Genomic DNA, 14,386 nt, shown 5'->3' with positions numbered 1-14,386 from the left:
TGAGGTTAAATTTGTACAAGGCTCAATACTAATTTCATCGCAGATGAATAACTGGGCATAAAAAATCTTTCCACCGTTGCATATATTTTCCATGTTTGCACAATTGATGTACATTGCCAACTGGATACACATCGATACTGAGAAATCACTGATTTAATTCTTTTTCACAGCAAATAAGTTAGTCAAGCAACTAAATTTTATACAAATCTGAATGGGATGTAATTTTTGCATAGAATTTTAATTTATATAGTTAACTTGTATTTTAAAATTTCAAAGGATTCAACAGAATAATAATCTCAAAGCGGAACCAAAGTTCCTCGAGTCGAGTTTCATAGGGGGTAGAATTCGTGGAGACTTTTTATCGACAGGCTCGTTCGCATCGATGAATGGAATGATATAAGATGTAAAAGCCTTGACTTGGGAATGGAAACTAGTGCCAGGATTGTGCTTTTAGTCTGAATCTGTAGATTAAACGTGAGGGTAGTTCGCATATAAATCCAAATCAAATTTGAAGTGTTTTTGTGTGAGGAGCGGAAGCTACTTAGCCGTTAGCCCAAGTACCAATCAGGCTAAAAAATCGAGCTAGTCAGCGCTGCTCTGGAAAACCCAAAGCAAAAATGGTTGAAACAATATTTGACCTCCCGGTGGAAAAACAAATATTTTATGCTGTCTTGGGGTTCTCATGGACAGTGTATCTTTGGGAAGCATACTTGTCTTATAGACAGGTAAGGATATAATTTTTCAGCATCATGCTCCATTGCCCGATCAAAATGGGAACCAAATCAAACATGTAGCAAAACGTTATTCTAATGTAATTTGTAACTCCTTATGAGCAGCTTTCATAAGGAGAGACGATAAAGGTGAATGGGGGAGTCTTGCGTTTACATAAAATATACTTTTTTGACAAGTTTCTTTCCCCCGCTTTTCCTGTCTAGTATGTCTTGAAGAAAGCGTCAAACCTGGTCTCAAATATATATATATATATATATATATATATATATATATATATATATATATATATAGCAAAAGCTTGTTTAAAAATCTTCCAAATATGAATTGAAATTAAACATGAAAATGCTTGGAAAACATACAATTACTTTTCGTCTTTTTTTTAATCAGATTGCTTATATTAAAATCATTATTTAGATTATTTTATGCTGTACGAGAAATAGATCATCATTAATGTACAAAAGATCGTTTAATTTCTTTAGTGTGAAAAAATGTTAAGTTGTATTACTGTCTATATGTTTGATTTCAGTTGCATTTGTGGTGAACTGAAATCATATAGACTTTACAGCTTATTTATTTAGTTTTTACATATTTTGGTTCAGTAAAACCTTTACTGCCCCCCTCCAAGCCTGCATAGCCTTATAAATAAAAAGTGCTAAATATATTTTAGACTTTTAAAAATGGTTGCTGAATTCGTAGCCTTTAAGGTTAATGCAGTTCCTCTAAAAGCAGGAATTAATGCAGAAAATGCTGAGTCATGTCAGTTTCAACATGATTAACCTAGAATGTTGAAATGTATTTAGCTGTATATGTATTTGTTGCAAGGCAGACAACATATTTCCACAGATAAAACAAATATATACATCTTTAAAACAGACAGACATCTGGAAAATATACCTAAACCAATCAGAATTATTAATAAAAGTGTTTGTATACACCTGCCGTCTGATAATTGCAGATGTTTTAATTAAACAAATACAATCAATTGTATCAGAAATATGTAGATTGGGTTTATTCTGTGGAGCTCCATGTTGCTGCCACATTTATATGTAAGTTATCTTTTAACAATGTGCTCATCTCTTTTTACTATGCAGAGGAGAATATATAGGTCAACAACACATGTGCCACAGGAGCTAGGGAAGATCATGGACTCTGAAACCTTTGAGAAGTCACGCCTTTATCAACTGGATAAAAGCAACTTCAGCTTTTGGTCTGGTCTCTATTCTGAGACTGAAGGGACGGTAAGACAGCCAGTCAATTAAAGAGCAAATGAACCTTGACTTTAAAAGCTTTTCTGATTTACAAAAAAATAATAAATTATTAAGGTTAATGCAATCTTTGTGCTAATGCCCCACATTAAAACTCTTCAGCTGATCCTGCTACTGTGTGGAATCCCATTTCTGTGGGGTGTCGCTGGTTCTGTGACAGTTCGCTTCGGATTTGGTCCAGACTATGAGATCACCCAGTCCTTGGTGTTTCTGACACTTGCCACCCTGTTCAGTGCCTTAACTGGACTTCCCTGGAGTTTGTACAACACATTTGTCATTGAGGAGAAGCATGGCTTTAATCAGCAGGTGCGCTGACTGAACAGCACTCACCCAACTATCAGTTAAAATAACATGTTTTCAGACCACACCATTAATGTAAATGTAAAAAAGTTTAGTTTATGTTTGTATTTTATCATATGAATTTTCTGATCTTTGTCCTAGACACTGGGGTTCTTCCTCAAGGACGCTGTGAAGAAGTTTGTTGTGACCCAGTGTATTCTACTGCCTGTGACCTCACTGCTCCTGTACATCATAAAGATCGGTGGAGACTACTTCTTCATCTATGCTTGGCTCTTTACCCTGGCTGTTTCTCTGGTTAGTGCTGCTTTAAACTTTTTCTGAGACCAGAAAGGATTATGTGCTTTCTTGTATCTCAAAAACTAAACAGTTTACTAAGTTTATGGTTGTTTAGTACTCCTAATAATCAGTGTTTCTTTTTCCTTTGGTCTAAGGTGCTTGTAACCATCTATGCTGATTACATTGCTCCCCTGTTTGACAAGTTCACTCCATTGCCAGAAGGAGAGTTAAAGACAGCAATTGAGACTATGGCCAAAAGTATAAGCTTTCCCCTCACTAAAATTTATGTAGTTGAAGGTAAGCCTCTAAATGTGTGTGTGTTTTTTTATATTTAGGGTTGTTGAAGATTCTTCACTTGTTAATTGCTTTAAATGATTTCCATATTTCCAGGTTCCAAACGTTCATCACACAGCAATGCATACTTCTATGGCTTCTTCAAGAACAAGCGCATTGTGCTGTTTGATACTCTGTTGGAAGACTACTCTCCTCTGAACAAGGCTGGAGAGCCACAACCCGAGCAGCCAGAGAGTGATGAGACACCCACCGACACAAAAACCAAGCCCAAGGTTGCCTCTCTTGACAACTCTGATGCCATTTTATGAACACAAACTATAAAATAATTTCCAATATTGTGGCTATGAAAAAAAAAGCCCTGATAGCTGCAGCACCTTAGTGAGGCAACAGTGAGGTGCTCACTGTGTCAGTGGCACAAGAAACCAACATTACTCAGATTGAGATGACCTGATTTTACATTATTTATTCTGGTTTTCTCTGTTTAATCCTGTGGTATTATTCTTTTTTATACCTCCACAGAACAAGAAACAAGGATGCAACAACCTTGAGATCCTTGCAGTTTTGGGTCATGAGCTTGGCCACTGGAAACTCGGTCATACTGTCAAGAACATTGTGATCAGTCAGGTAGTGAATTGTCTACACAAATGTCTCAGTGGGTTGTTTTTTTTCCTTTCCACAAAGAGCTGATGGACATCATCTGTAAACTTTTCTCTCTCCAGATGAATTCCTTCCTGTGTTTTTTCCTGTTTGCTGTTCTGATTGGACGCAGGGAGCTATTTGTAGCTTTTGGATTCATTGACAGCCAGCCCACATTAATAGGATTGATGATTATCTTCCAGTTCATCTTTTCTCCATACAATGAGGTGATTATGAGATTCAACTAGCACTGACTTATTAAATTCCATTGTTTGGGGCTGCTTAAACATTTCTGTTCTTCTTTATTTGTAGCTCCTGTCCTTCTGTCTGACAGTCCTGAGTCGCAGGTTTGAGTTCCAGGCAGATGCCTTTGCACGTAGTATGGGTAAAGCCTCAGAGCTCTACTCTGCTCTTATCAAGCTCAACAAAGACAACTTGGGCTTCCCCGTTGCAGACTGGTTGTTCTCCATGTGGCACTATTCCCATCCTCCTCTTCTCGAGCGCCTCAGAGCGCTGGGCAACGTCAAGCAAGACTGACGGGGCTGGAAGGGGGAGCGGCGACCGCTGCCTCCTCCGAAGGGCCTCCGCAGACCTCTACTGGCCCTGTGATGCACCCTGATCATTTTCTTCCCATCTGTCCCCCACCATCTAGTTTTATCTTATTTTAGCTATTCCTTTACTTGCCATTGATTTCCATTTTGTTCCCTTTGAATCTTTAACAACAAAACCAAAACACATCAGCACGAGGCAGCCTAGAAATTGTTGGCCTTTACTCTCACTTTCTCTTCAAACACCTATTACGCAATTGCTGTGAGCAATATATCTGGACAATGCTTGTTTTTAAAGAAAGAAAAAGTCATTATACTGGTCTGTTTTCTTCTGATTGGGTTGATAATTTTGTTTAAGAAATGTACATTTCAAATAAATAGTTCTTTATGATTTCAAGAGGTAAGAAGGAGTAAAGAAAGTTAAGGGAAAAAAAAGTTTTCTGGTCTGTAGACGTTACTGTTGTGATGCTGACATACATCCAACTACTGATGATATAGAAGAATATTTTTTTATTAATGCTTTTGAGATGCACAGGCCAGATTTAGTTTTGTCCCCCAAGCTGTGTTTTTATATTTTGTTAGAGGAACTGTGTAGATGCTCGGTCACCATTACACTTTGAGTGCCTCTAATCATCTGTTTTTGTGTTAAAAGTGAACATTTATTTGACGTTAAACTAAATTTTTTTTTACAAGATTTGAGGAAATTGAGGTTATTTTATTTTTTCTTAAGCTCTTGCTCGACTTCAAGAGTCCAAGCATACCTGTATATATGTATTTTTGATGATTAGAGTTAAGATGTATGAAGTGAATTGTAAAAACATTGAATGTGGTTTAATTTTAATTTGACACAATGTTTAGTTTCTTCTATCAATTTTGGTCCTGCCTGGCAAGTAAAGTATTTATTGGGGACTTTGGAGAGGAGGCTGATAAGGTTCCTTTCACCACATGAGCCAGATTTTGGTTTGTTCAAAGAGGGAGGGTGTGCTTTCTTTGCTGCGTTGATTAAAATCCTACAAAGCATTTTGTCAGTTTGGTCGCTTATTTTACTTGTATATAAATTGTCTGACAATACATAGAAAATTATGAAAAAAAACGTCATGTAGATAAAGAAGTAATAGTATTGACAACTTTTCAAAAATAATTTAATCTTCTAATAAAAGCTATTTCTCCTAAATCTTTTCATTTAAAGTAATGTATCCTTAGGGTTTCTTACATTTTTCTAGAGATCTTATATTCAAGATGACAACGGGGGGATAGCTTGGCTTCTACCTAGTAAATGCTGCGTTCCCAACAAAAGAAATTAATTTTAGTATTCTCACAAAATTTACCCTGTTGATGTAATAAATGTTTCTTTTATGAGGTAGAAGGTAAAACTAATGCATATTTTTTTAAAGAACCAAAATATTCTTTACTCTTGTCAATAGTCACCTCTTTGACCACCTGAATATTTTAACTTAGAACCCCCCAATAAAACCCTTGAACATGTGATTAACTTTTTCATATTAAATGCTAAATTCTTTATTCATAAACAAAGATATCTAAAGCAACAGTCCGTGTTTGCCATATTCTTAATAAACAAAGTCACTGAAATAAAGTCACTTGTTAAATCTCCTAAGCGTAATGCAAAATATGAGAAGAATGTCAGGCTTTTAAACTTACATGAAAATGTAATTAATGCCTTCCTAGTGCTTATTACATCAACTCTATCACATATTCAGTTGAATCCTCTCATTGTTCTGTTCCTGAATATAGACTTGAATACATATTAATGCTGATGTATGTTTTGCATTTGCATTTATGTGTGTGTGTTTGTTTTGTTTTTTTGTTTTTGTCTCATTGTTGATAATTTGTTTTAACTGTTCTCAGTATGTGTAATCATTTGTTGAACCCATAAAGTTTTGCATAAAAAAACTTTTGTACATAATAGTTTTAACGTGTTTGAATTAATAATAATAATAATAATAATTTATTTATTTGCTATTATTTTTTTTGTGTACCAAATGCATAAAAAAACACGCCTAAGAAATAAATTTGAACAAATCAAGGTGGGATCAGAAGCTACGTAAGCGTAAGGTGCTGTTTTTTTAGACCGTACCATTACAGAGGGGAACATTATGTTTTCATTACTTTTCATTTCATATCTCACCACGTATACAACATAAAATTTACCCCATTGTGGAAATAATATATCAGTACAGAAATGTTATTTATTATTCTTTTATGAACAACTTCACATACGTCTCCCCTGTCGTTTGGACAATGGTACAGTCTTGTGGCGTAATTTGGTGGACAAGGACAAGCGGCAGTGTCAGTGCTATAGCTTTTCATATGTGAGAATCAAACATGGCGAGGTTTTTGAGGCCTAATATCAGGAGTTTTGTCACTTCTCAGCTGAGAATGTCATCCGACCAGGTAATATACGTCCCGTAAACACATTGCTCCATTAAAATCCGGATGCAACCGGCTGTATGAATCTTCTTTGCGCCACTTCGCTTCGTAATTTTACAAGCAGAAACGCAGTTAACATATCAATTATAACATTTTAAGCATACGTGTATTACTATAGGTCTGATAAAGAAAGTAGTAATTCAGATAAAAGGTAAGTTTAGATTGTATCATGATATTAGAGTCATTCTGATCGTTGCAGGTTTTGTCCAAATTGTCACCTGAAAAACCAGGAAGAATTCAAAGAACTCAGTGGTTTTGTGTATTGACAGTGTAGCTGCATTGTTTTCCTACAAAAAGATTCTAGACTGTTCTAAATACATTAATTATCATCTGGAAAATGAATAATCTTTGTATCCTATGTGACGCAAATCCAATCTTGACCTTCAGTTGGTTTTCAGTGACTTTATGCTAGTATCACGTGTTAACTAAACTTCAGATAGAAATAAACTCTAGAATTGTGATAACTGAAGCCTTATATCAACAGTAGTCTACAAAGAAAACAATAATAATAAAAACCTAACAGCTCCGAGCTCTTACTTTCTTCTGGTTTATTCTCTAAACATTTTTCTTTGTACTGGTGCCCTGCCCTGTCTCAGTTGGGAGAGCTGGGTAAAGGTGCAGGAAAAGGTGGTGGAGGTGGAGGTTCCATCAGAGAGGCAGGTGGAGCCATGGGGAAGAAGCAGGCTGCTGAGGAGGAGATGTACTTTAAGTGTGTATTAGTTTATTCTACACCAACCAAATAGTGGCTTGAGTTTTGACTGTCTAATTTTGTTAGATTTTATTCTGTCTTCTAACTTCTTGTGTGATCCTGTCTAAGGCGTAAAGAACAGGAGCAGCTGGCGGCACTGAAGCAACACCACCATGAGGAAATCGAACATCATAAAAAGGAAATTGAACGTCTTCAGCGTGAGATTGACCGCCACAAGGGAAAGATCAGAAAGCTGAAGCACGATGACTGAATAAAACCTTCAGAAAAAGTTTCATTTTTCTCACCGTCCCAGACGCCTTTAGTAATCACACCAGTTGCTACAAGCACTCTATTAACGAGCAAGTTATGAATGTGCAGGAGATGTTCTGTAAATGCTTGCAAGTTATTAAAACTGTTCATTAAATAATAACTATTTCCATGGCATGCTACAGAAATTGTACAACTTTTTCAAACTCTTCCCCTATTGTGTACTTCATGGTTGCACTGTTTGTTGTTGACAGATCGCTGCAGTGGAAACATCAAAATATAGTTAAAGCAATACACATTAAGCAAATGGTAATGGTACTTCTAAAGGCTGTAAAAGTTAATTACCACTTTTCAAATGTGAGGACTTGCTACTTTTTATGTTTTTTTTTTCTTTTTTGTCAACATCTTTTGGGAAATTATGATTAATATTAACAGCAGTCAACATATTACAACCAAGTTTCCCAAAGAAATGGGACCTTTTGTGAAATGTAAATACGAAACTATTGAAATATTTTGAATCCAAGATAGAGCTACATGAAAAAACAAAACATAATTCAGTAAATTAATAATTGGCAACAAATCAGTAGACTTGTGTTTGTCTGTTTGTGACCCATTTACATTGGTCACGTGAGTCTTATCCGTCCCTTTGGATTCATACACTAGTCACATATTTGTGTACCATCCTGGACCAGTGAGTAGTAGAGACCAGTATGAGATTGGCAGTGTTTCCCAAGTCTAATTCAATTGTTATATCCAAAGTAGTCTGAGTTGTGCTACCCCATTTGAGCCTATGCATTCATTTTTGATGAGTGACCCATTTAGGACCAACATCGGGCACCAACCTGAGCTCATCTACAGTTTGTAGGTTCTATTCAGTTGATACGTCTACACCAGACAAGTAACGTGCTGTAAGCATTTTGCACTCTATACTCTGTGTGGGACGTTCATTAACATGTTGGCAGGGTCTGCTTTTAAATTGTCCTTCTATGGCCCAATGTTCATCAAGGTGGGTCCCATCTGTGTTCATGAACTTATACATTAATTACCTGCTTGTATCTCAGACCCAAATATTAGCATATGATGTATTGACTTTGTGTGTCACCAAATAATTAAATCCAAATGGACCCCAATTGGATTATCCATTTCCCATTTGTGACCCAGCAAGTACCCACATGAGGTCACCAAGAGAGTCCAAGTCCACTATGACCACTCAAAACCCTTGTTGAAAAAAAAAATGATATAAAAAAAAATTTTTCCTACAATGATTCAATCACAAGTGACACATTACATCAAAATTGTAAATTTAGAAATGGCTGGGTTTAAACTCAATGCTCATTGCAACTTTTTTCAGTTTACGCTCCGTTTTAGTGGTTCACATGCTTTTAGAATTGTACATTGAATAAAACATGTCTCAGCCAACATAGAATATGGAGTTTGGTTATTCTTGAGACACAGCGATTAGATACATGGGGTTTACGTTCAAAATAAATGATCATAAATGCATTACATTGGATTAAGGAGAACATTGAACTACAAAATGTACAACAGTAGTTAATCAATTAAATGAATTAACCCTCCTCCTGGCGGCGCTAAAAACACATCAAATATCCCACGAGGAAGAAATGCATTTCATCACTTCCGCCAGCCCCTGCATTTTACCACGAGCAACCCCGTGAATCTTTCTTTTCGCGCATCATGGCGGACCGGTTCAATAAGGTGGGTAACTGCTGCGGATTTACGATGCACCTTTTTGGCGTTATATTGTCATCAGAATAAAATAAAACTGTTCTTGGCAAGCACCGTTCGATCAGTTTGGGCACCATTGATGTGGTTATTTTCTCGAACCACTCTCTCCAAGTCACTACATAAAAATATTCCAGGCCTCTCATAACTGAGTGAACGTGCCTCCATCATGGCAGCTTCCTTAACGAATAAATGCTGTTAGCTTCCCAGCCTTGTGAACCGTATCTTTTGTTTAATTATTTTTGTAACTGAGTCACGGAAAGGAAAATTTTACGCAAAAGCTACCAGACCAATTTGTTGATTTACACGAGAGCAGCAGCCCTTTACTGTTAACATTAAAGATGTTGAAGTACGTTTCGTCTTATCCCAGGGTGATGCTAAGCTAACGTATTAACCGGTGTGTGTCCATGTGTCCATGTCCACTTTTAAAACTTCTACAGCAGTAAAATTGCATTTCTTTAGAAGCCATGCAGGAATTTATTACTTTAACCAGTCAGCGTTATTTAGCCTTACTGACCGTGCTGTGTCTGTTTCTCTGATAAATGTGAGAGGGCAGGAGGGAAGCGTCAGCTTGTGTCAGTCGTTCCAAGAAGTGTTTTAATGTTGGAGTAATGAAATTTTAATCAATTCTGCAGGTTCTGCTGCTTGATGGCAGGGGCCATTTACTTGGCCGGCTTTCTGCCATTGTGGCCAAACAACTTCTTCTGGGTAAGTTTGAAAGTCATTGGGACTTTTTGGTAGTTTTTATTCCTCTGTATTCTCAACTGTTTTTCCTCTTTCAGGACACAAAGTTGTGGTGGTGAGATGTGAAGGCATCAACATTTCCGGCAACTTTTACCGTAACAAACGTAAGTCAGTCTTTTTATTGTTAGAAGGTGCTTGCTGTCAATGATGATTTTATCTCAATAATTTGAGTTTAACTGACCATGAGAATACCTTACATGCACTACCATCTGAGACAGCATTTTTTTGTAATGTATTACACTTTCTGATGGCAGATGTGTGGGTATATCTAGTTAGCCTCCAACCTCTTATCATATACATGTTGACAGTGAAGTACCTGGCTTTCCTACGTAAGAGGATGAACACCAACCCCTCTCGTGGCCCTTACCACTTCAGAGCTCCTAGCAGGATCTTCTGGAGGACAGTCAGAGGTGAGAATTTGGTGTCAGGGATCAGTGGAACAATGGGTGTATTTTCTGCTTAACCAATATAAATCTAATCATTTAGTCCTCAAACAAATGTCATGAGTACTGATTACTCTATTGATAAATGCACCAGATCAGGGCTAATTTTAAATCTCCGATTACTATTGTGGTTTAGTTGTTATATACAAGACTCTGAATGTCAGATAATTGAATTTATCTTGGTATTATGAGTCACATGCATATTTCTGAGATGGTATTTTGCACAGCAATGGTTTAGCTGATCACAAGTGTATCCTTGCTTAACGGTGATGAACTTTGTCTTAAAACTGATCATTGATGAACAAGACATTACGGATCTGATTGCTGAGTTTAGCAAGGATGCACACCTGTTCTGAAATACGATAACACTGCACTAGTTTTATTTTTAACGTCTTAAACTGAAGAGGAATCTATTCCAACCAGGTATGCTGCCCCACAAAACCAAGAGAGGCCAGGCTGCTCTTGAGAGGCTGAAGGTGTTTGATGGCATCCCCCCTCCCTACGACAAGGTGTGCTGAAATTTAATATCTTTCAAATCTTTATGTATTGGCTGTCTGTGATGTGATTTACTCCCCTTGCTTGAATACTGTTTATGAAAAGACATTTCTGTATTTCTGAGACATGCCATGTCATAAATGTAAAGAAGTGGAGGTTTTTTCCCTTTCTAAGTGTGTTTTACATTGCAGAGGAAGCGCATGGTTGTCCCAGCTGCTCTGAAAATTGTGCGTCTGAAGCCCACTCGCAAGGTGAGTCTAAAATGTTTGATTTAAAAGAAATATTGAGATTGGGTAACACATTGTGTGAAATGGTTATTTTCCAGAGGACATGTCCAAATAATTTAAGGGTTTTCAGTGTTGCATCAGTGTGACTTTTTCAAACATGAAGTTATGAGTCAAATATATTAACTATAATCTTTTTTTTGTTCAGTTTGCTCTTCTTGGGCGTCTGGCACATGAGGTTGGCTGGAAGTACCAGGCTATCACAGCCACTCTGGAGGAGAAGAGAAAGGAGAAAGCCAAGCTCCGCTATGCCAAGAAAAAGTCTGTGATCAAGCTGACCAAGCAGGCAGAGAAGAACGTTGAGGGAAAGATTGCAAAATACACAGACGTTCTGAAACAGTACGGTGTACTTGTCTGAGCTAGTTTCTTCTGGCTAATAAATAATAAATGTTTATAGGAGGTGTGTGTTTTATTTCTATATCTTCCACAATTTTATCACAGGATAATGCTCTGAATATGGAAAAAAACTTGAATCTGCGCCAAGCTGTGTGATTTTTTTAAATTTATTCTTTTAATATAAATAAGACTTAAGGGAATTGTAAAGATGTATGCATCAGAAGCCTGACAGCAACTCCATTTTAAGAGGAGGCATGAACACAAACATGGGGATAAGGCCACACAGTGGTTGTCCGCAAGGTTAAATTAGTACTTAATAGTTGTTTAAACAATTATTGGGGATTACTTTTTTGCTTGTTTGATTTGGCACAAATGTTTTTATTGGTTAAAAAGTTAATTACATGTAGCATTTATTACAAATTAAACATGCAAATACACCACTGAGATGTTCATTTACCTTTTTGACCAAAGCTGCAGAAGTTGTCATTTTTCTTCTACCAGCAGAGGGCAGTATTGTACTTCATGAGTAAACTTCCCCTGGAGTATTAGTCAAAGCAGACCTATAATAACTTTAGTACCTTGCTTCACACCTGATATCAGCTAGAACAGCCTCGGCCCCACGCGACCCTCAGTTGAATGAAGTGGGTATAGGAGCTGGATGGATGGATCAGCCAAAGCATTTTTGTCTGATTGCTAAAGGGTAACGGCTTTAATGTTTCCCTAATGCAAACATGCTGCAATCTTTCAAAAGAGTACTTAAAATGATTGCAGCATGTTATGAACATTTCTGTGTTGCCTGTTTCAGCTGATATGATAAAGACTCAGAGTTAAGATGACAGAATACAATCCTGTTTCAACAGGCTGTGGTTAATGCAATTCTATGGTGGACCAGTTTGTGTTGTACAGACCTGGTGATTTCTACAGTATAATTTATTCAGGACAAGTTGAAGTAGAACTTCTGTACTAATATAAATGGATCTCCTGGGAATGAATGTATGTCTTTTAATGCACTTTTGTTGAGTTTTCTGTGGCTTCTCTACTTAAATTAGGACATACTGAGGTTATTACCACCCAGTTCAGCTGTTCTCTCCACCAATACTTTCTCATCATGTCATATTAAAAGTGGAAACAAAACAAATGGTATTGCTTTAAGATGATTGAACTGGTTTGGACTGATGTTTGAGACACACAAGAACCTGCCATAGACCATGTATAACTGACCTGATAAGACCCAAATGACCTTTTGCATCATGATAGCTCTTTGATAGTCTTACTGGGACCATAGAGCATCATTTATACTCAGGCCAGGATAGTTTTTCTGGCTTTCCTGATTTGGGTCATGATAGTACTGGATTATTTTGGCTGTTTTTGGAGGATAAATGACCATAATCCTACTCAGCAGAAAGACATGGTTTAGATTCATTATGTCCCATGATTTTTTTTTTCCCTTCTTGTTTTGTCATGTGTTTTCCCCTGAGAAATTTTTAACACTTCTTTCCTTTCGAATATAAAGGAAAAAAGATGCAATGAGGAGAAGCAGGAAAAGTGTAGCAGAATCATCTCTCAGGGCTGCTCAGAGTCATGTTGTGACCACTTATTGAATTTTGGGATCTCTAGAGGGGTCTGTCAGAAATGCCTTTGGTGCCTGGTGCTGGTGGCTCATTAATGATGTTTAAATTAAGCAATCCATTAGGAGTAGAGAGGAAAAAGTGCTCTTTGATAGTCACAACTTGCATCAGTATATCAAAAACAGCTTTGTTTAAGGGGTCACATTTGGAGATTGGAGACATTGGTGTTACATTAATATGTATATAATAGTAGATGTAGTTTATAGCTCATGAAAGAGATTTAAAATCAGTGTGCGCTGCCAAAATATTACTAAAAGAAGTTAATCAGATTTTATTATGTATAAATAATATTAGTCTGCTTCCATGGAGACCTACATTGTACTGTGGATGTAGATTTGGCTTCTTTTTAAACTAATCATTTCTAAATCTGAGGTTACCTCCTCTTCCTTTTTTTGCTCCTTTACTTAATAAAAGTATAGAACAATCAAAGATGTGTGATGAGGACTCTTTTTTATTTTAAACCATGACAGCACCATGAAACTGTTCTCTGTTTCCTGGAGATGGATTCTGGAGGACAACCTATAACAAAAACCCTCTCTATACACCTGTCTCTGCACTTGCTCCAAAAAGCTTGTGATGCCTTTAAACTATTAGCTACACATGTGTGAACCTTTGAGTCATGCAGCATTTCTCATTTTGAGTAACTTCAAATGAGCTGAAACATCGGTTATCTTCCTGATTAAGACAGATGGCCCGTGGAGGATTTCTTCGATCAACAAAAGCAGGAAAGACAACCTTTACATTCTATGTTCGTCCCTTTTTCTCTCTTACTGACTAAAACCATACTTGTCTTTCATAAAAACTGTTCCACTGCAGATCAAGACCAATCTGATGCCTGTCTACCCGAGTCACAGAGGGATGCCACGTTAAACAGACAGAGAAATCACTGTGACGGCACCAAAGATGACATATTTGGCTGTTACTGCCTGCAATAGATTATTCTCTAATCACACCAGCTGAAACAGATTGAGAAGACCATGATTGCCTGAAATGGCTCATGCAGGACTGCCCTGTTATGGGCTGCAACGACTATAGACCCTTTCACCCCCCACCACCCAGTGCCCCTGCTGTAGAGTCGTGTATAAGGATATAATTTACACATTAATGCCTATTTTTGGGATTATAAGGTGAAAATGTGGCTACGGAAGACATTTTCTCAAATGATTTCAGTGCAGACTTGATAATCCCACTTCTATTTGTGTGTAAATGGGCCCATATGAACCTCTATTTAGCTGGCCTCATTACGGTGAAACACCTAA

At 37.1% G+C, this 14,386-nt stretch overlaps 3 protein-coding genes and 1 non-coding gene across 4 annotated transcripts; all 4 read left to right on the top strand.

Annotated features, from left to right (window-relative positions):
* The first annotated feature begins 328 nt into the window (after positions 1 to 328).
* Positions 329 to 5,071, top strand: zmpste24 (zinc metallopeptidase, STE24 homolog). Its single transcript, XM_041971450.1, has 9 exons — positions 329 to 725; positions 1,824 to 1,970; positions 2,100 to 2,303; positions 2,439 to 2,591; positions 2,729 to 2,870; positions 2,964 to 3,139; positions 3,387 to 3,491; positions 3,587 to 3,730; positions 3,816 to 5,071. The coding sequence occupies exons 1-9, from the start codon at positions 618 to 620 to the stop codon at positions 4,038 to 4,040; spliced, it is 1,404 nt and encodes a 467-aa protein (XP_041827384.1). The 5' UTR covers positions 329 to 617; the 3' UTR covers positions 4,041 to 5,071.
* Positions 5,072 to 6,306: 1,235 nt separating this feature from the next.
* Positions 6,307 to 7,631, top strand: atp5if1b (ATP synthase inhibitory factor subunit 1b). The gene is made up of 3 exons (XM_041971451.1): positions 6,307 to 6,463; positions 7,096 to 7,208; positions 7,317 to 7,631. Exons 1-3 carry the CDS (start codon positions 6,395 to 6,397, stop codon positions 7,456 to 7,458), a joined length of 324 nt encoding a protein of 107 aa, XP_041827385.1. The 5' UTR covers positions 6,307 to 6,394; the 3' UTR covers positions 7,459 to 7,631.
* Positions 7,632 to 9,047: 1,416 nt separating this feature from the next.
* On the top strand, positions 9,048 to 11,557 carry rpl13a (ribosomal protein L13a; the record flags this gene model as incomplete). The annotated part of the gene is made up of 7 exons (XM_041972613.1): positions 9,048 to 9,170; positions 9,833 to 9,905; positions 9,980 to 10,045; positions 10,250 to 10,351; positions 10,808 to 10,893; positions 11,071 to 11,130; positions 11,312 to 11,557. Coding segments are annotated over 7 exons (720 nt in total), but the record flags the coding sequence as incomplete, so codon positions are not given.
* Positions 10,079 to 10,160, top strand: LOC121631895. The gene has a single exon (XR_006008827.1). It is a non-coding gene; the product is annotated as a small nucleolar RNA Z195/SNORD33/SNORD32 family (small nucleolar RNA).
* Positions 11,558 to 14,386: the final 2,829 nt, after the last annotated feature.

Source organism: Melanotaenia boesemani, chromosome 20 (genome assembly GCF_017639745.1).
Source record: "Melanotaenia boesemani isolate fMelBoe1 chromosome 20, fMelBoe1.pri, whole genome shotgun sequence".
NCBI classification, from domain to species: Eukaryota; Metazoa; Chordata; class Actinopteri; order Atheriniformes; family Melanotaeniidae; genus Melanotaenia; species Melanotaenia boesemani.
The sequence above is the reverse complement of the archived record's forward strand: the minus strand, read 5'-3'. Positions and strand labels throughout refer to the sequence as shown.

Coding starts and splice junctions, on each gene's coding strand:
- zmpste24 (XM_041971450.1), top strand. CDS start 618: ATGGTTGAAACAATATTTGACCTCCCGGTGGAAAAACAAATATTTTAT. Junction 726..1,823: donor CATACTTGTCTTATAGACAG/GTAAGGATATAA, acceptor TTTACTATGCAG/AGGAGAATATATAGGTCAAC. Junction 3,492..3,586: donor AGAACATTGTGATCAGTCAG/GTAGTGAATTGT, acceptor TTCTCTCTCCAG/ATGAATTCCTTCCTGTGTTT.
- atp5if1b (XM_041971451.1), top strand. CDS start 6,395: ATGGCGAGGTTTTTGAGGCCTAATATCAGGAGTTTTGTCACTTCTCAG. Junction 6,464..7,095: donor TGAGAATGTCATCCGACCAG/GTAATATACGTC, acceptor GCCCTGTCTCAG/TTGGGAGAGCTGGGTAAAGG. Junction 7,209..7,316: donor GAGGAGGAGATGTACTTTAA/GTGTGTATTAGT, acceptor ATCCTGTCTAAG/GCGTAAAGAACAGGAGCAGC.